The 24,968-nt window shown below is 53.3% G+C and overlaps 6 protein-coding genes across 6 annotated transcripts in view; 3 read left to right on the top strand and 3 right to left on the bottom strand.

The window, feature by feature from the left end:
• CCM_02809 (uncharacterized protein) overlaps positions 1-2,226 on the top strand; it is a gene marked incomplete at both ends in the record, with an annotated part of 4,656 nt that extends 2,430 nt beyond the window's left edge. Inside the window, one exon of the mRNA XM_006667961.1 lies at positions 4-2,226. Within this exon, the coding sequence (XP_006668024.1) occupies positions 4-2,226 (2,223 nt within the window). The remainder of the gene's footprint in view (positions 1-3) is intronic.
• A 1,566-nt stretch (positions 2,227-3,792) lies between these two features.
• On the top strand, positions 3,793-4,661 carry CCM_02808 (cyclin-dependent kinase; the record flags this gene model as incomplete). The annotated part of the gene is made up of 2 exons (XM_006667960.1): positions 3,793-4,347; positions 4,401-4,661. 2 exons carry the CDS (start codon positions 3,793-3,795, stop codon positions 4,659-4,661), a joined length of 816 nt encoding a protein of 271 aa, XP_006668023.1.
• Positions 4,662-5,348: 687 nt separating this feature from the next.
• On the bottom strand, positions 5,349-7,342 carry CCM_02807 (aspartyl aminopeptidase; the record flags this gene model as incomplete). Its single annotated transcript, XM_006667959.1, has 2 exons — positions 5,349-6,808; positions 6,895-7,342. 2 exons carry the CDS (start codon positions 7,340-7,342, stop codon positions 5,349-5,351), a joined length of 1,908 nt encoding a protein of 635 aa, XP_006668022.1.
• A 294-nt stretch (positions 7,343-7,636) lies between these two features.
• CCM_02806 (RTA1 like protein) lies at positions 7,637-8,675 on the bottom strand (the record flags this gene model as incomplete). The annotated part of the gene is made up of 2 exons (XM_006667958.1): positions 7,637-8,292; positions 8,363-8,675. 2 exons carry the CDS (start codon positions 8,673-8,675, stop codon positions 7,637-7,639), a joined length of 969 nt encoding a protein of 322 aa, XP_006668021.1.
• A 4,373-nt stretch (positions 8,676-13,048) lies between these two features.
• Positions 13,049-13,864, bottom strand: CCM_02805 (uncharacterized protein; the record flags this gene model as incomplete). Its single annotated transcript, XM_006667957.1, has 2 exons — positions 13,049-13,163; positions 13,218-13,864. The coding sequence occupies 2 exons, from the start codon at positions 13,862-13,864 to the stop codon at positions 13,049-13,051; spliced, it is 762 nt and encodes a 253-aa protein (XP_006668020.1).
• Positions 13,865-19,264: 5,400 nt separating this feature from the next.
• Positions 19,265-23,108, top strand: CCM_02804 (tRNA exportin, putative; the record flags this gene model as incomplete). The annotated part of the gene is made up of 5 exons (XM_006667956.1): positions 19,265-19,292; positions 19,354-19,712; positions 19,786-19,860; positions 20,002-21,547; positions 21,595-23,108. 5 exons carry the CDS (start codon positions 19,265-19,267, stop codon positions 23,106-23,108), a joined length of 3,522 nt encoding a protein of 1,173 aa, XP_006668019.1.
• Positions 23,109-24,968: the final 1,860 nt, after the last annotated feature.

Below are 24,968 nucleotides of genomic sequence, written 5' to 3'. Positions count from 1 at the left end.
CAGCAGCAGCAGCAGCAGCAGCAAGGCCAGCTGATGGCCGGTGGAATGAACATGGGCAACATGGCCCCTACTATGATGAACATTCCTCCACACCTCATGCATGCTACACCGCAGGAGATGGCACAGATCCGGGCCAGTCGACCTCAGCTGGTAAACGCACCTGACGACCAGGTCCGCATGCTGATTATAGGAATCAAGCGCCAGCAGTGGCAGAATCAAGCCAACCGCATGCGAGCACAGAACGCGGCTAGCCAGGGACTTGGACCCCAGAATCCCATGGCCGGGGCGACGGGCCAGCAGGCGGGCCAACGGCTGAGCCAACCTCCCCAGCAACAGGAGCCAAATCGCCAGCAGCCTCAACCAGCTCAGCAGCAAGGAGGCACGATGCCAAGCGGTGCTCAGATTCAAGTTGCAGCCAGCAAGCAGCAAGCAATGCCCCAACAGCCTGCCAAGAACCTCAAGCGACCAAGCACTGACGATGCCAATGGGGACAACACCGTTGAATCCAGCAACACCGCCGCGACTACCGCCACAATGAACCCTGCCAGTGCCAGACCTAACAACGCCGGCGGCCCCAAGAGGGTCCCACCGCAGCTATCAGCACAGCAGATTGCCAGCATGACGCCGGAGCAAAAGGCCAAGTACGAGGCCTTCGTGAGGCATCAGATGGCTAACAAAGATGGTGCATCTACCGCTACTATGCAACCAATGGGCGAGTCAATCAATCGACTCAAGGCCATTGGTCAGGAAGCAGCGCGCCAACTAATGCAGGAAGCCACGGTAGACATTCCCATGAGTGCTCAGGAGCTTGAGGAGACGGGTAAAAAGTTGAAAAAGATCGTCGTTGATATGGGCAAGGTCGGACGCGGCCTAAGTAAGTGGTTCGCTATTACCGGAGATGAGGGACGTGCGAGCATGTTTTTCAAATTTCGCCAACGTCTTCTCAAACAGTTTGTGGATGGTGACGCCATGACGATGTTACGCGACTCATTCAGCATGCGATCTTCAGACGTGGAGCAGGCGAGAGCGATGCTGGAAAGCATGGTCCGCGACCTGCAGGCCGCCAGCATGGGTGGATTCCTGAGGGCACAGAACAGTCAGCCACAAGCCGGCCAAACGGCTCAGCAGGCACTCCAGGGCAGCAACGACCAGTCGGTGGCGGCAGTCGCGCCTCTCAACGCAAGGAACCTGGAAAAGAACTCGCAGGCGCTCAATCGACAGAAAAACAAGGCGGCGAATCAGCCTCCTCCCGCCCCAACAGTGGCACAAGCACCCGGATTTCCGACAAATGCATCATCGCCACACGGCAATCCCAGCTATATGAACAAGGCCAGGGACATGAATCTCCAGATACCACCACGCAAGAAGCAAAAAGTGGCGCAACAGCCCGGCCAGGCGGCCAGCACGCCATCGCCGCGGGTCAACAAGACGGCATCGCCCGAAGTCAAGCGGGCGCCAGAGCCCGCAGCGCGGCCAGTGTTCCTGTGCCGAGAAGCGGACTGCGACCTGCCCTCTGTCGGTTTCCCAACAGAGCAGGCGTTGAAACAGCATGTCGAGGAAGACCACGTCAAGCCAAGGGAAGATCCGCTCAAGTTTTTGCAAGAGAACCTGGCACGGTGTCTGGGACTGGAGACGGACGGGACCGTGAAGAAGCCGGCGGGGGAAGCGGCACAAGCGATGGCACAGTCGGGCTCGAAACAGGGACAAGACGGCGCCATGAAGCGATCTGGCAGTGCGCTGAGCCGAGTTCAGTCTGCTAGCGGTCGGGGCGAGAACGGAACGCCCAAGACGACGGCAGGGGAAACAGCAACGCCGGGAACGTCGGATCCGTGGGCGACAACTACGGTTGACACACAGGCGCTGCTGAGCAACCTGGGGTTCGAAAACGGCCTACCTACTATAATGAATGAGTATCGGCTCTACCGGTCACAGACACCCAACAACGATACGCCCGAGTCGAGCAAGGACAGCGGATCTAGTGAGCCGAACAGTGACATTTCGGAGGGGGCTGCGCTGGAGATTGACATGAATTGGCAAAACATTGACACGGATCTCCTCCTTGATCTGAACAACGCGAGCCTGCGAGCCCCGGGAACGACGCTAGACCCATCTCTTCTTTTGGATCCTCTAGCGGGACCAGCTCCGGACTGGGATGACGTGGTTACCGACTTCAACAAGCCGTTCCAATTTGACACGAGCAAGTATTTCTTCAATACATCGTCGTGAGAGCAGCGCAGGATGCCAATCTATTGTGGGCATTACGATGGTATCATGTTGATGTTGGAATGCAGAATGTTTTTTTACTTTTGTGGTGTTTTTTTTTTTTTTTTTACTCTTTTATTTTCCTCTACGATATGTTTGGATCCAAGACATCACTCTGTGGCATGGCTGGATGGTTAATACAAAAAAGGGGGACTATGGGAGGCAGCGACAAGCGAAGTATTGTATTTTGGTCTGACTTTTTTCGGTTTTTGCAGTTTTTGTTTTTGTTTTTTCCTTGTCAAGTCTTGGACTTGGGGGTTCAGGATATATACCCGGTTTATTTTTTCTCATGACGAACGGCATGCAAAGTCAGGCGAGAGGAGCGATGGTTGGGATAGAGGTAGAAAATAGGTGTCTGACAGGATGATGATGAAGATGTGTACTGGAATAGGTCAGATGAGGTGTATTTCAAACAGAATTGTTTTTTCATGTCTTGATGATGGCGTCTTTTTTTGGTGTCTGTGTTGTGTTGGTGTGTCTTTTAGCACCATCTCGGGAGCGCTAGTTTATGCAGTTCAAGTAGAAAATTTCCTTGTGGCAATATATTTACCTGCGTTGTTTTTTTGTTTGCATTGACTAGGTAGTCTGGATGTTATCGTGACGGGTAACGGGACGGATGATCAGCATCGGGCCTTTGCACCAAGGCAAGGCGCTTCGGCCGTTGAGGCTAGCGGGCGCTAATCATACACGTAGGAATTGCCTAGTAATAGGGAGGGAATTAGTGTAATTAGTGCCTAAAACTAACACTAACTGAACTGTGGTGTGGACTGGAGACTTGGAGACGTGAAGAGACACGAACCACGAACGCGACGGGAAGCTCCACAGGGGGTTCTATTATTTATTTTATTTTGATGCATTGTGATTTGTCCCGAGTATAGGTCCTGGAGGTGTTGCCGGTTACTACCTAGGTACCTAGTTAGACAGCTGTAAGCCCATGTCAAGTATAATAATAGAATAATGTATTCCTGAAATACAGTAGCACAAAGGTAAAGAGTACTTACCTAGTACCTACCTGCTACCTGAAGAACAGTGTTGAGTGTTGATATAGTCGACGAGAGAAACACGGTGCGTTTTAATCATTAGGCGCGATCAAGGATCAAAAATAAAAAATGCACCAGCTAAGCTAAACCCAGGCGACGCCTCCAAAAGTGTGGGGTCAAGTTCCCTCTCGACTCCAACTGTTCCGAGCCCACTCTCCCATCTCCCATCCCATCCTCCTCCATCTTATCACGTCACGTCCAACACGACCGCGTTCTCTTCTTCTTCGTCTTCTTCCTCTTTCTTCCTATACATTCAATACGCAACGTACATGGAAGAAAGACCCCTCTTCCCTGTTTCCTGACATTTGCATTCTGCAAAAGCGTGACGCCTCCTTCACCCGTCTCGGACGCCGTTTGGGCAGCCTCCACGACAAGCTCCCACTGTCCGTCTCAATTGCATCGACCGTCTTCTTTTCTGTTTCCCCTTTCCACCTCTTCCTATTTTCTCTACGCGTTTCTCCTTCCACCTCATCTTGTTTCCCTCTCTGCCATGAACGCTGCCTCACCCACCAAGAGACGCGCCGCGCTGGCCACCCTCGACGCGAACGCGACAACCTGCTCGACGCCTACCCCAGGCAAACACCACCACGCCGACGCGGACCCGACGGCGCTCAAGCCGCCTCTACCATTGAGTGCTGCTTCCCGACGAACCTCTGGCCTGCTGTCTTCTGCACCCCTGTTGGCGCCGCCTCCCGTCATGGCCCGTGCCGGCGGAGCCCCGTCGGTCGGGATGAAGCGCTGCTCCTCCGGGATGGTGCTGCAGGACCGGGACCAAATACACGCAGAGGAGCAGCAGGCAAAGAAGAGCAAGAGGGAGCATCACGGCCCCGAGGTGGCGCCCGCGCCAGTGTCGACGCAGAGCTCGACGCGTAGCAGGACGCACAGCCCAGACGCGAGCTCCGTCTTTGACGCCTCGGGTGCCGAGGACGCGACGTGGGTGACAACGGCTACGGAGCCTGAATTTGTCGGGGGAGGAGCGCCGGCGATGAATCCGGCCACAACGAGAACGCCGCCGAGGGCACTGACGCGAGAGCAAACACGCGAGGTGAGTCGACGTACACCTACACGACATGACAAGAAACTAACTCGTGCCTACAGAAGGTAGAAATTCTCCGGCTACGCCTCGGGCTAGCTAGCTACAAGCTTCGTACGGGACAGGTCGAGGTGCCCCTCGCCGACCTCCAGCCGCGACCCCTGCCGACCACCGCGAGGCCCGGACACGCGCCGGATCCCTCGCAGAGCAGCGCGTCGCAGGAGGATGACGAGGACGAGGAAGAAGAGGAGATAGTGGAGGCGACGCCGCCGCCGCCCGCACAGCCGACTGCGGTCGCGGCTCTGGCAGCCATGGCATCGCGGTGATGAGATGAGAATGGGGCAACGCGCCAAACCACTCGAGTCAAACCCCCACCATGACGCGATATTGTATTTTTCTTCTCTTCTGTTTTTTTTATACGGGCGTATTTCATCCTTTGGGCAATGGGGGAACATGATCTTTCTCGCTTTCAGGCTCTTTTCTTTTTTTGTCTTCGGATCGGAGGGGGAGCAAACCGTGCAACTGTCCCTCTCAGACTTGGGGGCACATGTATACTGGCGTTGGTGGGGAACCGGGCCTATTCGGGTTCTACGAAACAAAAAGAAGAAGTTACAGACCTTGGATGGGCTTGTTGCTTCTTCTCTTTATTGTAATCATAGCAGACTGCTGTAGTCTTTTTGGAGGGGGGGGCGCAATTTGGTGAAACCTGAGATTCTTTTACTGCGGGGCCAGACAAACAAAGGTACATGATGGGATAGAAATTTTCAAAAGACATTTACATCTACACTTGAACACTTTTTTACCTCTTGGCAATTTTGCCATCTTTGCTCCTTTGGTTTATACATGAACTCGTCGCTTATGAACCCTGCTCATAACCAGCGAGGTTGAATCACCCCGCTTAAACACCAAGTCAGTCAAGCGGGGAGGCGAAATAGACAAAAGGCACGATCAATGGAGAAGAGCCAACTTGACTTTAATTTCATCACCATATCTTGTTTACTAACACAACACTTCTAATCAATCAGAATCTTGGGCTCCATGACACCGTAGGTGGAGAAGAATTTCTCAAACAGCTTAATGGCAATGGCAATGTCGGCGGTGCCGCTCGTCTCGCGGATGCTGTGCATGCTGAGCTGGGCGTTGCCGACGTCAATGGTGCGGACGCCGAGCAGGGCGGCCAGGCCGGGGCCGATGGTGCTGCCGCAGAGCGAGTCGTTGCGGACGACGAAGAGCTGGAGGGGCACGGCGGCGGCGCGGGCGCACTCCTGCAGCAGCACGATGCCGGGCGAGTTGGTGGCGTACTTTTGGCTGGCGTTGACCTTGATGACGGTGCCCTTGTTCATGGCCGGCTGGTGCGCCGCCTCGTACTTGCCGATGTAGTTGGGGTGCACGGCGTGCGCCATGTCGGCCGACACGAGGAACGAGCGCGCCAGCGTCTGCTCAAAGGCCGTCGACGACTCCTCCCCGGAGGCGTCGCTCGAGACGTGCTCGTAGCTCCGGTCCGAGTGCGCGTCGCGGTGGCTGCTGCTGCTGCCGCTGCTGCCGGGGAGCACGGCGAGGCGGCGCAGAACCGCCGGCAGCATGTTGGAGTGCGCGCCCTGGGCCGACGTGGACCCAATCTCCTCGTGGTCAAAGCACACGGCCATGCGGATGATGTTGTCGTTGTCCAGGGCGTCCTTGGCCCGCACAGAGGCAACGAGGCCCTCGATGGAGCAGTACGTCATCTCGAGGTTGTCCAGGCGGGGCGCAAAGATGAACTCGTCGTTGAGGCCGCCGACGCAGGCGTCCTGGGTGTCGTAGAGCATCATCTCAAAGTCAACAATGGCGTCGACGGAGACGCCGGCCTCGCTGGCGATGACATCGAGGACCGCGGGGTGGTGGCGGTCGGCCATGTCGGCGAGGGGCTGGAAGTCGTCGTCGTCGTCGCCGTCGTCGTCGGCGCGGCGGCGGCCGGCGTTGGCAGGGGCCTTGTTGAGCTGCTGCTCGGCGAGCGCGGTGATGGGCAGCATCTCGGTCTCGAGGTTGGGGTCGAAGCCGGACTGGCGGTGCAGGTGGATGGCCAGCGTGGGGATGCGGACGAGCGGCCGGTCAATCTTGACGAGCGTGGGCACGATGGCGCCGCCAGCCTGGCGGACGAGGAGGCGGCCCGCCAGGCTCAGGTCGCGGTCGAACCACGAGGTCCAGATGCCGCCGCCGTACTTTTCCACCGCGATCTGGTCGTAGCCGACCTGGGACTTTTTGGACACGGGCTTGAGCCGCAGGCAGCACGAGTCGGTGTGCGCGCCCACGACGGCCACGGGGTTGCCGGCCCGCCACTCGTGCCCGACGGCAAAGGCGGCGATCGAGGACCCGTTGCGGGTGACGTAGTACTTGCCGCCGGCGCGGACGGAGCCGGCCCACGAGTCGCGCTCGTGGATCTGCTGGAAGCCAGCCTTGGCAAGGATCTTGATGGCGGTCGCGACGGCGTGGTACGCTGCGGCGGGCAACAACGAGGAGAGAGGTCAGCGGGTCCTGAGCACGTTTTGTGGTACAGAGAGAAGGGGGGGGAGGGGCATGTACGAGTCGGCGAGGCGTTGATAAAGTCGACAAAGTCGAGGGCGGCTTTGGGAGGAGCCATGGTCAAGGCCGAGGTGGACAGGGCGAGGGCGATCTGGGGAGTCGGTCGGGGGTGGTGGTGACGGCAGAGGGTCGACAGCGGTAATCGGACGGAGGCGAGAGGGCCGATGCGCAGGGGGTTCATGCAAGCTGGGCACCGACAACGAAGCGATGGAAAGGGAGATGAAATGGCTGTTTGTAGGGGAAGCTGAATCTGGGGGGGGAGGGCACGTGTGACGGAAAAATTCAAGATGCTGGTGTTTGTATGTCGGCCGGCGCAGGTCCTTCTGGGGTTCTGGGGTGGGGCCGTGGCCAGGTTCGGCAGGTGAGACGGGAATACGTACCCGGAGACGTTGACGCCGGCGCAAGCCGCCTCGGCGCAGACCGTGTACGCGGCAAGTGGGAGATGCATTGTTGGTTCCTTTGAAGAAATTCTGGATAGTCGGCCATAGAATAATAAGCTCCTTTATAAAATCGGCATCTCCTAGTACAACTACTTGCTGCAACCGTCACTCACTCTTTGGTCAAGGAATTGTATATTGAATATTTTTATTTTACGCTACTAAAAAAATGCAATAGATTCATGGAAAACACCAGTAATAGTGAGTATATTGCTCTATAAAACACCAACTCCTAAATAAAAGGCTCTTAGACAAAGAAAATGCCCAACCAATCCCGAACGCCTGGCCGCTATTCAAAGCTGGCCCTAGACATGGTCGGCCCTGCCTGCATATCTCTTTCCATTCTGCTCCCCCATCTGGAAGCCGCCCTCCTCGCTCACCATATTGCTATGCTTCCCCAGCCACGTGCCGTTGCGGACCGCCGGCTTGTCAAACACCATGCCGGGGCTGCCAAACAGGAGCGCGACGCCGGCCAGCACGACCATGACGCTTTCCAGCACGATGAACAGGGACTCTTCGCGAAACAGCTTTCCCGCGTAGCCATCCTTGAGCTCCGCGACACGGTACGCGCAGCGGGTCAGCACAAAGACGCACGCGGCGGCGAGCCCCGCAAAGAAGACGGCGGTGCGCCAGCCGCGGAGCTTGTCGCGCGCCCGGCCGGAGCGCAGCAGCCGCGCCATGTAGTCGGCAAAGGCGGCGATGAAGAGCACCATGACGACGACCTGCAGGATCAGGCCGGCCATGGAGATGTTGACGCCCGTGCGCTTGCCGTCGTGCATGACCGTGGACAGCGCGCCGCCCGCGGCCTGCAGGATCAGGCACACGACGTCGGCGGGGATGAAGATCCAGTAGAAGAGCTGCGGCTTGAAGCGCGAGAGCTCCGGCGCAAAGTAGGTGATGGTCTTGGAGAGGGTGACGTAGATGGAGGCTGTGAAGAAGACGGGCGCGATGGTGAGGCAGACTGTGTGTCTGCCGTGTTAGTGTGTGCAACGAGACGAAACGGGAAAGAATATAGAAAGAAATATGCTTACTGATTTGAATCATGAATCCATTGTAGGAAAACGGATTGTTCCACATCAGGAGGCGGCCCACGTAGCCCAGGACCTCACACAGGCAGCCCAGCAGCATGCCCGTCATGAAGCCCCAACTGCGCCAGCGCAGGCCAGAGTAGGCGTGCACTGTGCCAATGACCACAAACAGGGCCAGAAACACGGCATTGGCCGCCAGCGACGGGCGGTAGCCAAAAATGGACCATTCGACCGGGCAGTTGTCGAGGTGGCAGGGCGAGTTGGCGCCAAAGACGTCTGAGGGACGGGAGTGGAAGGAAGACGTGGTGGAAGTCATGATGGCTCTTTCTTTTTTCTTTTTTTTCAATATTTTTGGTTGGAGAGTGAGAGCTTTTGGTCGCGGTTCCGTTCTTGTTAAGATAAAATTGGGCAGAAGCGGCCGTGACGCGCAACTCGGAATGGTCGGTAGTTGCAACGGGGCCGGCTCCGAAGCGGGCGGAGGAACTTAGACCAGGAAAGCTGACAGAGAGCGGAACAAAGGGCAGCCGCAGGCAGAAGATTTGCCCTTTTGCACGGACGATGTAGTGATGGAATAGTGATGGTGTTTTTTTAGTTTCCTCGAACGCGAGGATGTCCATATTTATGTATGCCCATTCACATACAAACATTTCTAACAAACGTTGACGCCCGTCTACCTGCTACTCCACCAAACTTCGGACTCTGCCACATCGGTCTGCATTACAGCCCAAACACACCTATCCTTTTTCGGCTCTATGACATGTTGATTAGAATCTTTTTGATCCTTGCCCGTTGTAGCGCATGGAATCAAGCCCCTAGCGCCAGCCTTGTTGCGCTGTCAGCTTTGCTAAAACCAAGGCTTTTTGAGTTTCCGGGCTTCCGTCAGCACCCAGTTCTCTCTCTCTCCCTCGGTCCCAGCCCAATCCCTTGCAGGAAAATAGGCAGTTCATAAAAAAGAAATTGATAATAATAAATTCAAGTGCTCCGCAGCAGTACGTGGGAAAAGAACAAGGCTGCGCCACGTTTTTATCGCTCAGCTGGTGGTTTCGTAATGGCGAGGGAATCACCAGCTCCGCCCACCCAGGGAGGCTGAAGGGAAATAAGCGAGTCCGAGGCGAGTTTCGTGAGGCTTTGAGGTGCTTCAGCTGCTAGGATATAACACGGCCCCGCTGCGTCCATGACGACAGCGGTCCCGGGAGAATTCTCCAGCCCGGGCCGTTCAAGGTTTGGTGAGATGGAGGGCGGTTGGTCGACAATCAACCCCTCCGATCTATCAAGTCATTTAGTTTAAAAAGAAGGAGAATAAAATGGAATTTCAGCAAAGAGTCGTCGTAAAGCAACCACCATAAAAGCTCTCGCAACAAACGGATGACGTTGCCTGCCTCTGACTGAAGAGAAAGCCTTGCTGTCAGCCCCACAGGGCTGTCAGCCAGCCAAGTCCGAGTCCGAGTCCGCATTCGGCGCGGCGGCATGATGTTGCCCCGGCCACGGCGCCGGGTTAGTCGACGTCAACGGCGGATGGCTGGTATGACCCACCCCCCATCCCTTCAGCCCTGTGTCAAAGGATCTCGCACTCGCACAAAAAGGTGCCAGTCTTGCGAATCGGGCAATGGTCCCCATCAGCGCGCGCAAGTAAAAATGTCGTGGGCACAACACGTAACCCCTCCGAGGCAGTGCTGGCGCGGCTGAAACCGAGAAAACACGAGCGAACTCGTCAGCGATGGAGGGGACCTTGGCAGCTAAGAGGCATTGCACGAATTGCCGGCGGGGGAAAGAAAGATGAAAGACCTTACAAAACTTATTAGCAAATAGATGCAAAAATGAAATATTCCACAAACAGAGGCCACGCGTCTGAACCAGATCGGCGATGACTTTTAGGTCGGCATTTGACGTAGCCTGATCTCACACACTCTCTCTTGTCATCTTCCATCTCGCATCCAATCCTCTCGTACGTCTCAAGTAGCCTCTTAGAGACCCGTTGCATCCTTTTTCGATCCGTCCGAAGCCGTCAATGCAGACCATACCAAGACTAGCTACCTAGGCAGACGGGGAAATATAATACCATCGAGACGCTCAACCATTCCGGGCGATAGCCGCTCCATACTTGACTTCATCAACACAAGATCACAGACTACAGTAGCAAAACGAGTCCAAAATAAAAAGTAGGGATAGGGTACTTGCAGTGAGACACGCCTGTCTAAGGGAGTGTCACGTTGGAGCAGCGGTAGTACAAGTCAACCAAATTTGTCTCCAGTTGACATCCGTTCCCATCGACAGAGCTCTGTTTCGTGTATAGTTGGCTGTTGCACAGTCAGCACCCAGCACTTGAGTCGCTCCCACTTCGTAGGGCGTGCATCTTTGCCAGAAATATGTGTCTACATCAAACGTGGACATCTTAATTGAGATGGCCCAACTGAGATCTGTTGCCGCTCCCCCGCGCGACCAACAGTGAGTGACCAATATATCTTGGTCAGCGTGAGCTTTGACTCCGTTTCTTCCCGGTGCCGTTCAAGCATCGGCCTATTTGTCTCAGACCACCAAGAACTAACCATGACGAACTGTTTCGAAGTCATGGAGCGAGCGCAAGGACGTTTTTCTCGTAATTTTGCAGTCTGCTTGTGTAGAGCTGCGGACGATGCGCTGAAGCCGACCTGGGTGATCCCCTGAACAGTATTCACAACGGGAGCTGCAAATACACTGCGAGACATAATACAACGCATCGCTCGAGTCCCGGGCATGGATACCGAGCAAATAGCGGCATCGTCTTTTTTGGTGATCATTTCTGCGGTTCCGGTTGGGTGCGCAGAGCGTTTATCGACCAACTCGAAAAGCGGATCAGACTGTGCGGAAATAACCATCATCATGCGAACCAACCAAATGGGAAACAAAAACCTTGTTTTTTTGGAAACTTGAAACACGCAGAGAAGACGAAAAAAACGTCAGTGGGCAAAGAGTCTTCTTCCCAGGGCTGAAGGATCCCCGCCCCGCGTTGGTGCGTTTCAAGGCTGCGGACGGACGGACGGGTAGTTAGACATCTAGATAGGCAGCGCACGCCGCATGGCGGTATCTGTTTCATGGTCGCGGTGCCGAGATGGGCAGGGGGACGCAAAAAGGAAGCGGACGAGACAAAGGGCGGTTGTTCCTTGCATCTGGATCTCTGTGCTCGGTGGTCGGCTGCCCGAGTGTCATTGTGCACGTTCTTTTTGTACATATTTAGAATTATGCACAATAGTATGTTATGCATACATATCTCGCCAATGTAACCCCGAGATGGTGCACATGGTTCGCGGAGGATGTAAAGCTTTGTGCACCAAGGTCCGAGTGAATAGGCAACAGCCCTTGGGAAAATGAAGGATAAAAAAACGCAAAAATGAAAGAAAAAAAGACAACTTGTCCCTCTGCTCCGACGCAAAAATCATTTCGTGATGCACCAAAGAAACGGCCTTTCATTGAACCGCACGTGCCGACCGTCGAGCTGTGGTGAACAAACTTGGGAAAACAAAGGATTGGCTATACGTGCGCCATTTCTGTTGTCAGCCCAGAGTCGATCATAATTTGTGCGCTTCGTGCAGTCACGACGATCTCAGCCCAGAAAATGATTGGGCAACGAGCCCGCACAAGCTCGACGCGTTGTTTGACGTCTGCTTTGTGCACACACGTCACTTTTGTGCACAGGCAGCAAGCAACAACGCACAATTGTCTCCGAGGAGAGAGAGACTGGGGGAGGGGGGGGGGGCGTGTTTAATTTCCCCAAGTCTTCTCCACTCACACGCGAGGAGGCCCAAAGAGGCAAGGCGCCAGGAACCAGGAACCGGATGTACCCAGAGAGGATCGGGTTCTCGTTCAATGCCAACTTTTTTTGTGCGAGTGCGGTCTGCGGCGCGCCAACAAAAGAATTGGGCAAAAAAAAGAAAAGGGCTGAAGAGGGCGAAATTGACTATGCAGATTGTTTTCGCTGTCTCGGGTGAATGCTGGGGAAGTTGGTACAAGGAACAAGTATCCGTATATAGCGAGCTTCCGAAATGAGCTGCCTGCCATTTTCTCCAGAAAGAAATAAGCTCGCTGCAACTTCGTATCAGCCCATCAGCCGACGCCGCTCAACAAGGAAGCTAGACGACAACCCCCTGCTCGTGGTGACCAAGTTCCCCACGCTTCATTTCATTTTTTTTGGCTGCCAGGCTTTGCTGCGGCTCATCGGCCCCCCCCCCTTTCCCCAAAACTTTGTTTCTGGCTATTTACGATTTTGCATTGTTGCAACTGTGTCTGTGCTGCGAGACAAGTTTTTTCTTCTTCAGAACGGCCGCGTCTCCGTCTGCAACAAGTCTCAGTTGGTCTCATTGTTGCGCCCGCTTCGGAAGAGCACGTCATAAAGTCCAATCAAGTACGGCCAAGAAGTGAAAATGTTGAAAAATTGTTAACGAAAAAAATGAACAATTCCAGGAAAGGCTCGCTTTCCATGAAACGCCCCTGTACAATTAGAAATTAAAATACATTTGTAGCCCAGCGCCAAAATGTAAAATCCACTCAAATAACCAAACAACCAGAGTTTTTGCCGTAAATGCTTTATAGTATTAAAGGAGCCTAGTTAAACCTCTGTACATGTCTAACTGAGAGACTCGAGAAATATGCCAGTCGTAAAAAAAAAATCCGCAGAGCCCTTCTTAGGCTTCAACAATGAAGTCAAAGAATTATTTAAGCAAGGACGAGAGCGGCAAGACCGGCAGCGGCGGCAAAGATGGCAGAGCCAGCGAAGCTAGCAGCACCACCGGTGACGGGGGTCTTGGGAGGGCAGTTGGGGCCAGTGCAGCTGCGAAAATGTTAGCAAATTTGCATTGCAATGGGGATTTTCATTGAGACTTACGTCTGGTTGCCACCAGCGGGAGGCTGGGGAACACCAGTGCCGGTAGGGGGCTTGGGGGCGTTGGTACCAGCAGGGGGGTTGCCGCCAGGGTTGCCGCCGGTAGGGCAGGGAATAGCAATGGTAGAGTACTCAACCGAGGTGAGGACGGTGGTGTAGCTCTTGGTGATGGCGGTAACCGAGTGGGTAGGGCAAGCAGGGGCCTGGGTGCTGATAGACTTGGGAGGCTGAGCAGGGCCGGTAGGCTTCTCACCAGCGGGGACGGTGACGGGCTGGCTGCCGGTGGGCTTGCCGCCGGCAGGAAGGGTAGAGTTGTTCCAGAGACCGGGGGTGGGAGTGGCAGCGCCGACGGGGCAGACCGTGGTAGAGACGGAGATGGTCTCGGTGCTGACGACGGTGCTGTGAGCAGGGCAGTCGGTGACGGTGGCAGCGCAGCTGGTGATGGTGTGGACCTTGGTGCTGTAGACGGTGCTGGTGGTCAGGGGAACCGTGTTGATGATGACCGAGGTCGTCTTGGCGCGGGCCGGGCAGTCAGTGACAGTCTCGGGGCACTGAGTGACGGTGAGGTGCTCGGTGATGTAGGTGGTGCTGGTGGGCTCGACGGCAAGGACCGAGGTGGCCAGAACGGCAGCGGCGGCAGCGAAACGCATCTTGAAAGATTTGTTGGGGGGTTGGTGGTGAATGGAAGGGTGGGTGAAAGAGTGACTGAAAGCGAAAAGAGGCTTTGGGAGTTTTGAAAGAATGGACGACCGAAGTCAAGCGAGTCAAAAGCGAAGATGCTTTGGTTTGTGAATGGGCTGTTTTGGCTGAAGAAGAAGGAAGAGAAGCGGATGGACGGATGGCGAGGAGGGAAGCGGTATTAATAGCCAGCTCATCGGGGGTGTGCGTCGTTTCGTTTTTCTTGGTTCTTCATCGCTCGGTTTGGACGAGATGTGCGGGCGTGGATGCGGGCGTGGATTCGGTCTGTCCATGTTCGTTAGCCGCCCAGACAATGTGATGAGAGCCATGATAGGGGCACCCCTTGAGCTCCATCTTGGGAAATTAGACCGCGTCGGGATGGGCGAAGGAAAAGGGTGAGACTGGCCAACTGCAGAGGAAAAATGTGGGTGTGAGGAAGAGCTGGTGACATGGGGGGGGAGAAGATGGATCTTGACATGGATGAGGGGCAAAATGGGCGGTCATGATGGACTCTGCGTCGAGGACGAGGAGGAAACGTGGGCACGAATCCAGGGGAAACAGGGAACTAGTTACAGTGGACCGAGCGCTGTTTTCTGAGCACTTTTGCACTCGATTACTGCGGATAGCCGCTGTAGCGTCCACTGGTTTGGTGCCTTTAGGGGGATGCCGCCTGTGGATACTCATTTCTAGCTGTACAAATTACCTACCAGGTACCTAACTGGAATAGCTGGAATAACTGCTGCTCCTTACCAGCATCGTGACGAGCCTCGTCCAGTATTATTATATTATTATCGTGTCCTGGCCATATTAACTAGTTATTTCTGCGCCCGTGATTGAGTTGATCGCCAACCATCTCTTGATCCCAGCCCGCCCCTGTCTCTCTCTACCGCCTGCCAACAAATCATAATTAGCGAGTAATAATGCGCTCCCGCCCCAGAAAAATCGGCACTGCCACTGCAAGTCGCCATTTCCACCATGTCTACTACTCCGTAGTTCTGACCCTGTTCATCAACTTCATTTGCTTGGTCGCGTTACTCTATTACTGGTACTTTTTGTCCAAGCCATGTTGGTTCTTTCTGGTTTTCGGATAAATCAATTCATTCATCCTGCTGCAATCTCACTGTCCCTACTGTTCTAATTATAGCCAGCCCACGGAGCTTTATTACATTAATATGCATCATGTGCTAATCTACTATAATCTCTATCCGCACAGGTTTACCGCTATTTCTTGCTCATGGATTGATAAATTCCAAGTTAATAGCTGCTGCTCCACGCACGTGCTTGTACCAGTGGAAATGCCCTGGTGATCTGGCAGGGCAGCATGCGCACACATTCCTCTTCCTCACTTACCACCAGACAACACGATCCATCCGTATGCAGCATAACCGTGCTGATGATTCTGGTCAAATCATCAGCTGGGCTGCAGAGTCAGTGTCTTGGACTCGTCTCACGGGTTGAGCTGCCAGGCCCGAACCGACTACAACAACAATGTAACGCAGAATCAAGGTCGCTTATAATTTAATCATCAGACAGCTCACAAAAAAGGGCATGCCCGTTTCGCGCTCAATGGCGCTGTCTCGCCAGTTCATCTGAATGGAGAGCTCGTAGATTCCAATTCAACCTTATTCACCTTATTACTAGCAGCAGTATCCAGCTGAAGTTACCATTCAATGCGGCTTCCCGCATAGAACGCCACTGCAGCCATCTGTAAGCAAGCGCTGGAGCTTATTATTACCACTAACTTTGTTTGGCTGTCACTCTCTGTTTCTCATCCAACAGAGCTGACTGCGCAAGAGTTAGAAACAGCTGTAGATTACTCGGTAAGATGGTCCGCCCTGGCATAGCTTATACTGTACACTGCCATCTCACGCCCACTGGCCGGTTCGTCGGATCCTGGGTCCTGTGTATCGAGCATCGAGCATCGAGGACAAAAAGGGGGACAGGTCGAAAAAGGAGACCGAACATCCCGCCACGACTGGTCAGCCTTTCCATCCCGCTAATGCAGGAACACATCTTCTGCCCACACAATACGAAACGTCGGCGCGCCTGCTTGCCTCTAGCGGCAGAAACTATTAGTACTTCTACAAATTACTTCTGCGCCAATGGTAATGGTAATCAGGCGGGCGCTTTGCTCCAGTACGAGAAAACACTACTGGAACAAGTTCATAGTTAACAGGCTCTTGTCCACTCAAAACCAAAGCAGTCGCTCTCTGGCTGCTGGACAGATGGCAAGCCACTTCTTAATTGTTAATAAATGTGCCGCTCCCACAAGCCACAGTAACTAGTTACAATTGCTTTGGGGGTGCGAATTGATTCGTAAACAGAGCAATTGTCTCTCTCATCGTTGACCCCTATTTCTAGTTACATAAAAGGGAAAATACATTCACTCTTCAGTCTTTCCCCTATTAATTATTAACTACAAATTACTTAGCTAACTACTGGCACCTTCAAATTCTCACCAACTTGATAATGACCACGAATACAGATTACTGTTGCCCAAGGCGTCGCCACCGCCTTCAATAGGCGGTCCAGACCAGCACAAGCCTGGGGAGAGAGAGGGGTGTGGCTCTCAATCCCGGCTCTGCGCCCTAACGACAAAATGACCTGGCGGCCAATAAGACTACTCCATCGCCGCCGCCACGACAAAGGTCCCCGGAGAGCCTACCTCCGAATAGTAAGTAAATGGCCAGCCCTGACTCAACTAGCTTTTGTTGGCTGGAAGTCGCAGCGCTTATTTTTGAGCAATTGTCGGTGGCACAAAGTCCAATTTCGGAACACCAATCGCCTTACCAGCCATCAACTGCACCAATGTCTGTTCGCCTAGCTTCTGAGCGCCAGATAATTAGCTCAAAGATTACCTGATAATTAACTTGGATTAGTATTAGTTACAAACATGTAAATTAAAACTACACCTTGTATGTCAAGCACCTGGGCTTTGGAGAGGCCAACGTGCCTCCCGTTGCCCAAAGCATTCGGATTTCCGAACTATTGGAATCGAATATGTCGGAACGACTCTCAAATGCATTATCGGTCAGCTAGTTACTGGAGGATCACGGACCTGAATAAGCGAGGTAGCCCGAGTGCTGGCTCCCGCCACTGCGGGAACGTGCATGGCTGTATCCCGATGACGGCACCCAAGACATCTCACCCTTCGCGCCTCGCCGTTCAACCATATCAGAGTAACTATCCGTAACTCCTAGTAGTTACACCCGTTGAGGCAGTCTTGTGCTGGTCCGGCTTAAACAATTAGTTACTCCTCGGCCCAGTTAAACCCCATGCCGGCTCCCGTTGTTCGTCCATTGACGATTCCTTGAGAATCTCCCTGTTCGTTTCGACGAGCTCTTTCAAGGGCTCCACAGGTAAGCATGGATGCATGCCATCGTGCCAGGGGTGGCCAGTGGTGATGGCAATAGGCCTTGTAGGTTTTGAAACACGAGGTTTTCAGTCCACCGACCGCCCAATGCCCCCTTTCCATCTTACCTTGCTGGTTTTATTTCTTCGTATTTTGCCACTATTTATTACAGTTTAGCGGCGCCAGGCGGCCATCTCCAGCTTCACCGCGATTTCTCCAGAGGTTCTTGTCTGAGGATCCCCAATAGGGGAAAGAGCGGCGATATATGTAATAACGTGTCGGTGAACCTATATTGCAAACCAGTTGCCGGTCTTACCATCTTTCTCTTATAAATTCCACGGATTTTCTTCCCCGGCGTTATTTCTGTTGGCTGGAATTTACTTTCATATGTACGTGCGCTTGTCGGTTCTGATATGGTTGGTTTCCATTTCGCGAGATTCTAACGCGGCCTCATTCCCGTTGAAGCTGGAGCCATTCACTCACTGTATGGCTTCTTTCTTGCTCCTTATTTACTTGTCGTATGCATGCTCATCATTCCAAAGTATATCTCGTCGTTTTCGTGGCCACTTTTTATACTTTCCGTCGCGGCGTGTGCGATCCTTCTTCCTGTTCGTACCCGTCAAGTACCATTAGCGTGTCATCGACGTGCCCAACCCAACTCCACCAGGCACTCAACACACGCGTTGCTTGCGGTACAACCGCACTGATAGTCGTGGTATCCTGATTGGAAGTATCGGCTTTCTTACGTATCCCTCCTATTATTTGTTTTCTGACCACCGACCGACGTAACTCGATCGAAACGAGCCAATCGATAGACCCTCCGACCCGGCGGCCACACGTCACATTCCAGATGATATTTCGGCCTTCACACACGGGGGGGGTTCTGGAAAATAAGGGTGACGCAGGAACGAGAGACGAACGATGTCCAATTTCCATTGTATTATCCAAGACACCGTTTCGAGGCAAGACAATAAGGTGGCGCCGTTCGCGTTGGGCACCAGCTCAATCTTTTGATGGCGCATGATGAGCAAACGAAGGAGCACTATTTTGTTCCAAGTGCCAGTCAATAGGGCTTCTCTCGTCTCCGCGTATCATGCCCGTTTTTTTCTATGTGTCACTGCGCCGCAGTGCTGCCACGCACCGTATTGCGCTTCAGAGTTTCTCTGTAGCGCGCTCGTCTCTGCTGCCCATTCCATCACTACTACGAGATTCAACCCGTACGATATAATAAGCCCTGTTTGGGAGTGGTATTGTGTTGGGTGGATTATTAAACAGTGTATATTCGAGCCACGGTCTGGCATATACTGTCTGCGGATGACAGACATACACCACTTTCTCCTCTTACGCGGTATGTGTGACACTGTAGACCGGTCGATGATTTCCAGGGGACAAATCTCTTGACAGACGGATTAGAGAACATAAATGAGAATGTGATGGGATGGGCCAGTAGCTATCTTATAGAATAAACAAGGGAGCGCAAGATGGATGATGAAATCTGCGCCTAGTGCATACCAGCGTTGGTTGGTATCGTCAACCCGATGCCCGCTGATCTCTGTAGGGGTAGTGGAGGCCATATGGTAGACTTCAGAGAGCCCTGTTCGTCTACGGGCGCGTGTCGTGGTTTTCTTTCCTTGCCTATCGAGGGGATGTCGTGGAGGGCTCTTGGCACAGGTTAGGCAGTTGGTTGCACTGTGTGCTACCCGGTAGCCAACCCCATATATGTCATATGTACGTAGCCAGGACCGCGCTTCGGAACTGATTCGTCGTCTGCCTATTTTGACACATTGTTGGTATTCTGTGACACTTGTAGTTATTGATACACTCTTCCGGTGGGTTGTTGGGATGGTCGACATGTTGATTATCACCGGGTTGGTGCGCTTTTCGGTAGGACATTCACGGCGATGCTGGGTTACTGAGATGTCAGAAGGGTGACGCCAACCTCGGTGCATTAGGTAGGTAGTTATGATAAAAAAAACAACTAGAGCCGCTAGTGAATATATACATAAGATATCCAGTGACCATGTTCAATACGACCGTCTACCCAAATCGTACAGTAGCATTATACTGTGCATAAACAGCACGCACAGTACAACCTGGCACCCGCCACAGCATGTAGCTACCGCCACAACAGCTCCAGCCTTCACTGTTCAAAGAGACACCAGCCACAACCGGCGCTGGACCTCAACCCCCACATTGGCACGAGAACTGGCACCGACTTTTGGAAATGGACGCACAACGCCTTTCCATCGTCAAATACACCGACTTCTCAATCGATCCAGGCACCCTTCCCTTCCGCACAGCCATATCCATACCCGCTCTGCCGTAGATCTGCTTCGCACCTTCTGCCTCTGCCTGGCCAGACGCCCTGCTTCGCCCGCCCCCATCTCCCCAGGCATGCATCCGCGGTAGTCGTCCCCCTCCCCAAATTTCGAAACCCGCCAGGCTTTCTGTCTACCATGTTGCATGCTGTACGCCCAACGCTGCCAGAGTTATAGCAGCCCTCCGCCGAAACCTTCACACCAGTTTCTATCAAAAGTATAGGCCGATATTCAGAACACGCATCTGACTGCGCGCACTTTTATTTTAACCCCCCCCAAGCCAGCCATGGAGGCTCAGGTACGGCACCGAAAAACACAGTTTTCCCCTCGTGCCCCGCCACTGTGACCGGCATTTGCTGCGTCATTGCCGCGGGTGCCCTTTGCAATGCACGCAGGGGAGCTTCCTCTAAGCTACAGCTAACATGTTGCGGCAACACAGATCGAAAATGTTGTCGATATCTTGTCGAACCCCAGATCCGACCAGTTCCTCCAAACGCAGGCCTTGGAGTATCTGGGCCAGGTCCGATCCGACCCCCAGGCATGGCAAGCCTGCACCAACCTCTATGTTCGGACAGCGCCCCGAGCCTCCGAACTTGTCCGCATGACCTGTCTGGAAATCATCAACTATGCCGTCTACAACCACGGCCTCGACCCCGATAGCCTCAGCTATCTCAAGCAGACGCTACTGGAATATGCTCGCCAAACCTATGGTCCCGAAGCTCAGTACGAACCCGACCAACGTCATATCCAGAACAAGCTCACGCAGACCTTGACGTATTTGTTCGTCTTCCTATACCAGAATGGATGGCAGTCCTTCCTCGAGGACTTCCTTGCCCTCACTGGCATTGCCATTAACGTCAACAACGTCAACGGCACGCTCTTCTACCTCCGCATCTTGTCTTCGATCCACGACGAGATCGCCGACATGCTCCTCTCTCGCCAAAACAACGAATCCAAGCGTAACACGGAACTCAAAGACCAGCTGAGAGCACAAGACATGCATCGCGTCGCTGAATCATGGAAGCAGCTCCTCGCTCGCTACAACGACAATGACGCCGTCGTCGAGATGGTCCTCAGAGTCATCGGCAAGTGGGCTAGCTGGATGGACATTTCCCTCATTATCAGCCAAGATATGCTTAGCCTCATCCTCCCTATTGTCGGTCGGAACAAGAACGAGGGACGAAGCGACAAGGTCCGTGATATCGCCATCGAGACACTTACCGAGATCTGTGGCAAGAAGATGCGCCCTGCCGACAAGATGGAGATGATCTCCTTCCTCAGCCTCCAGAGTATTGTCGGTCAGCTCGTGTCGATGCCTCTGCTGAGCGAATATCGCGGGACTCACCAGTACGACACGGATCTCGCCGAAGTCGTTGCCAAGCTTGTCAACAGTGCAGTCTCCGACATCATCCGAGCGCTCGATGATGCTCAGATCACCGACGACACGCGATCTCGGGCCAAACAACACCTCAACGACTTCCTTCCTCTGCTACTGCGCTTCTTCTCTGACGAATACGACGAGGTCTGCTCTACTGTTATCCCCGCTCTCACCGACCTCCTCACCTTTCTTCGCAAACTCGGACAGCTTCCCGACGAGTATACCAGCATGTTAGCTCCCATTCTCGATTCCATTATCCGCAAGATGCGTTACGATGAAACTTCGTCCTGGGGAAACGAAGACGAACAAACAGACGAGGCCGAATTTGGAGAACTCCGAAAAAAACTTCAGAATTTGCAAAAGACCATTGCTGCCATCAACGAGCCTCTCTACATGGATATGCTTAGCAACCTGGTCGCCACAACCTTCCAGACCCTGGATCAACGAGGGTCCGAGGTGGATTGGAGAGATTTGGATCTGGCTCTGCACGAGATGTACCTCTTTGGAGAACTTGCATTACCAAACCACGGTCCCGGTACCAAGAACCAACCCTCCAGCGAAGCCTCCGAACGTCTCATGGTCATGGTAACAAAAATGGTCGAGTCTGGTACGGTTTGCCTCCGGAGTTTTCTACCAAATACTAACAAGGTTTAGGCATTGCCAACTTCTCGCATCCCGCTATCTTACTTCAATACATGGAGATTTGTGTCCGATATAGTGCTGTCTTCGATACCAACACGCAGTACATTCCGCAGGTGCTGGAAAATTTCGTTCGCCTAGTGCACCACGAGCATGTGCGCCTCAAGACCCGTTCGTGGTACCTCTTTCACCGATTCATCAAGCAGCTTCGAGGACGAGTTGGAAACGTCGCTGAAACCGTTATTCAGTCTATCGGAGACCTGCTACCCATCAAGGCCGAGGTTCCGGGGGAAGATGCGGACGATGACATGTCATCAGACGAATCTGATCACTCTGCTGATGCTCTCTTCATCAGCCAACTGTATCTCTTCGAAGCCATCGGATGTATTTCGTCTACTTCCAGCACCCCTATTGAAAAGCAGGCACTATACGTTCGATCAGTGATGGAGCCTCTTTTCCAAGACATGGAAGTGCATCTGCCTCGTGCCAAGTCTGGCGATGCTCAGGCTAACGTTCAAATCCATCACATTGTCATGGCTCTCGGTACGCTAGCACACGGCTTCTCTGACTGGACGCCAGGGTCTACAAGCAAAGAGCACACCCCGCCGGACAAGCTGGTGGCAGCCGAATTTTCACGAGCTGCAGAGGCCATCCTCATTGCGCTGAGCCAACTCAATTCTTCCAGCGAGATTAGAACAGCCTGCCGTTCGTCATTCTCCAAGCTTCTAGGCGTTCTGGGCGCTGCGGTGCTCCCCCAACTCCCTCAATGGATCGATGGACTGCTCTCCCAGAGCTCGTCCAAAGATGAGATGGCCATGTTCTTGCGTCTTCTCGATCAAGTCGTGTTCGGCTTCAAGGCAGAGATTTACGATGTCCTCAATGTCTTGCTGACACCGCTTCTCCAGAGAATCTTTACTGGACTGACAGAGCCGATTCATGGAACAGACGACGAGATTCAGCTTGCAGAACTTCGACGGGAGTACCTTTCCTTTATCCAAATCATCCTCAACAATGGGCTTGAGGGCGTTTTGATCAGCGAAGCCAACCAAGGGTACTTTGAGTCCCTGATTTCCTCTGTCATAGAGCTGGGAAAGACACTGGAAGGCAATCTAGGACCCTCCCGGCTCGCGTTCACCATCCTGCTACGCATCTCCTCCGTCTGGGGTGGCCCTGACGTGGCTACCATCTCGCACAACCCCACTGCCCCGACTGGCTCGGCCAGCCCTGTCATCCCCGGGTTTGATCACTTTATGATTGATCGTTTCCACAATGCGTGCTGGGAGGTGTTGCGGAATCCCAACTTCCGCCCTGCTCAGGACGCACAGACGAAGCAAATTCTGGTGGAAATTGCTAGCCTAGAGCAACTCATCTACACCAAGACTGGCGACGCTTTTATCCGGAACCTACAGAATGGAGTTTTCCCCAGTCTGGGTATCAATGGAGACGAATTTTTGCGGTCACTTACTACGTCAATCGACAAGAAGCAATTTCCTTCGTACCTCCAGGGCCTGCTTAAGAGTCGCCAATAAAGGGCACGGTCTACACGTCTGAAATCTACAAAAATGAGTGCTACAGGATCACTACTGACTGCCTGAGGAGGAAGCATTTTGACAAGAGAAGAAAGGGCTTTGGCACGCGAAGGGTGGATTTTCATTGGGCATGGAATATTTACAGTGTTATATGAGATTTCATCATTGGAGTTGCGGAAAGGATTAAGATGAACATAGATACGTTCAAAGACAAAACAAGAATACACAATACCCCAAAGAAGGATTTTAGGTGAATTTCTTTTTTAAATTCAAGATATCTAGACTGAAATAGTCCTAGCTCAAACTACTGGAATTGTCCAAATAGACAATTGAAGTCAAACGCTGCGTGACAGAAATGTCGACGTGACAATGATGCAGAACTGACAATGATGCAGAACTGACAATGATGCAGAACTGACAATGATGCAGAACAGTAAAACAGGGTATCAGAGGTAATCAGAAAAAAAAAACCCCCAAAAAAACAGGTAGAACAGAACGCAAATAAACATATCGGCTTTTCCTACCCAATAATCACCAACAAGTCAAGTTTTTTTTTTTTTTTTTTTTGTTCAAGATTCTGGGCAGCAGAGTGCATCAGAAAGGCCCGAAGCACTGGTGTTGGTTTAGGCCAGCGGGCTGTCATCGCCGAACAAGCTGCCGTCGGGGATATCCGCGACATCCTCATCTTCATTGGTGTACATTTTCATGAGCTCTTTCATGCCGTCATCGGTAATGTCTGTGTTGTTGTCAAGTATGCTGGTGGCACCGTTTGCATCAGCATCAACCATGGTAGTATCATGGTGAGGCAGCATGGTATGAAGATGGGCCTCGAGGGCCGCACCCAACTCAAGGGCCATGTCAGCGGCCGGCTGCTCCTGCTCCTGCGCTGGCGTCTTCGTGGGAGCAGCAGCAGAAGGAGGATTAATGAGAGGCGCGAAAGGCAGCAGAAGACCACCGAAATTGCGAGGGCCCTGCAGAATAGGAGGAGTGACAAATGGAGAAGGAGGAGTGACAGGAAGAGAAGTAGAACAAAGGCGAGAATCAGGGAAAGGAGTAGAAGGGCTAGCAGTAGCAGTAGCCGCAGCAACAGGACTGACTGGGTCGGATACTGGGGGGTTCACTTTGGTAAGTGTGCTTGATCCCGCAGCCGCAGCCCGAGTAGCCTTTTTCGACGCTCTGCGGGAGCTCTGCGCCTCAGTTGCGCGCTTCTTCTCCTCCTTCATTCTGAGCAAGTGCTGGCGGTCTTCCTCAGTCAGATTTTTGTGGTCCTTGGCTTTCTTATTTCTCAGGGCTCTTCGAATGGCCCCGTTGAGCCAGGTCTCATCAGCGGATAAGCCAGCCACCGTCTGTTGAGGAATAGGGCCTTTGAGGGTAAGATCTGCTCGCTCCAACTTCATCTGCTCCTGGAGCGCAATGAGCTGGTCCAAGCTGGCGGGGTTGCTGTAGTGGGGGTGACCCAAAGGGAATGCACGCTTCAGGACCTTGGAGGTACACTGGCGGCCGTGCTTCTTAGAAGCATTGCACTTGCCTGAGGCTCTAGAAGCCCCCGAGGCGGCAGCAGTTTGAGGAGTACTGCCGCGCGTCAAGGCAGGCTGCTCAGAAGAGGCAGACTGCTGAGTAGTGGAGGCAGACTGCTGAGTGGTGGAAGCAGACTGCTGAGGGATAGAGGCAGACTGCTGAGGAATAGAGGCAGATTGCTGAGGAATAGAGGCAGACTGCTGAGGAATAGAGGCAGACTGCTGAGGAAAGCCAGGCTGCTGATTGATAGGAGCAAACTGCTGATTGATAGGAGCAAACTGCTGATTGATAGGAGCAAACTGCTGATTGATAGGAGCAAACTGCTGATTGATAGGAGCAAAC

Source organism: Cordyceps militaris, assembly GCF_000225605.1.
Source record: "Cordyceps militaris CM01 unplaced genomic scaffold CCM_S00002, whole genome shotgun sequence".
Taxonomy (NCBI): domain Eukaryota; kingdom Fungi; phylum Ascomycota; class Sordariomycetes; order Hypocreales; family Cordycipitaceae; genus Cordyceps; species Cordyceps militaris.
The sequence above is the reverse complement of the archived record's forward strand: the minus strand, read 5'-3'. Positions and strand labels throughout refer to the sequence as shown.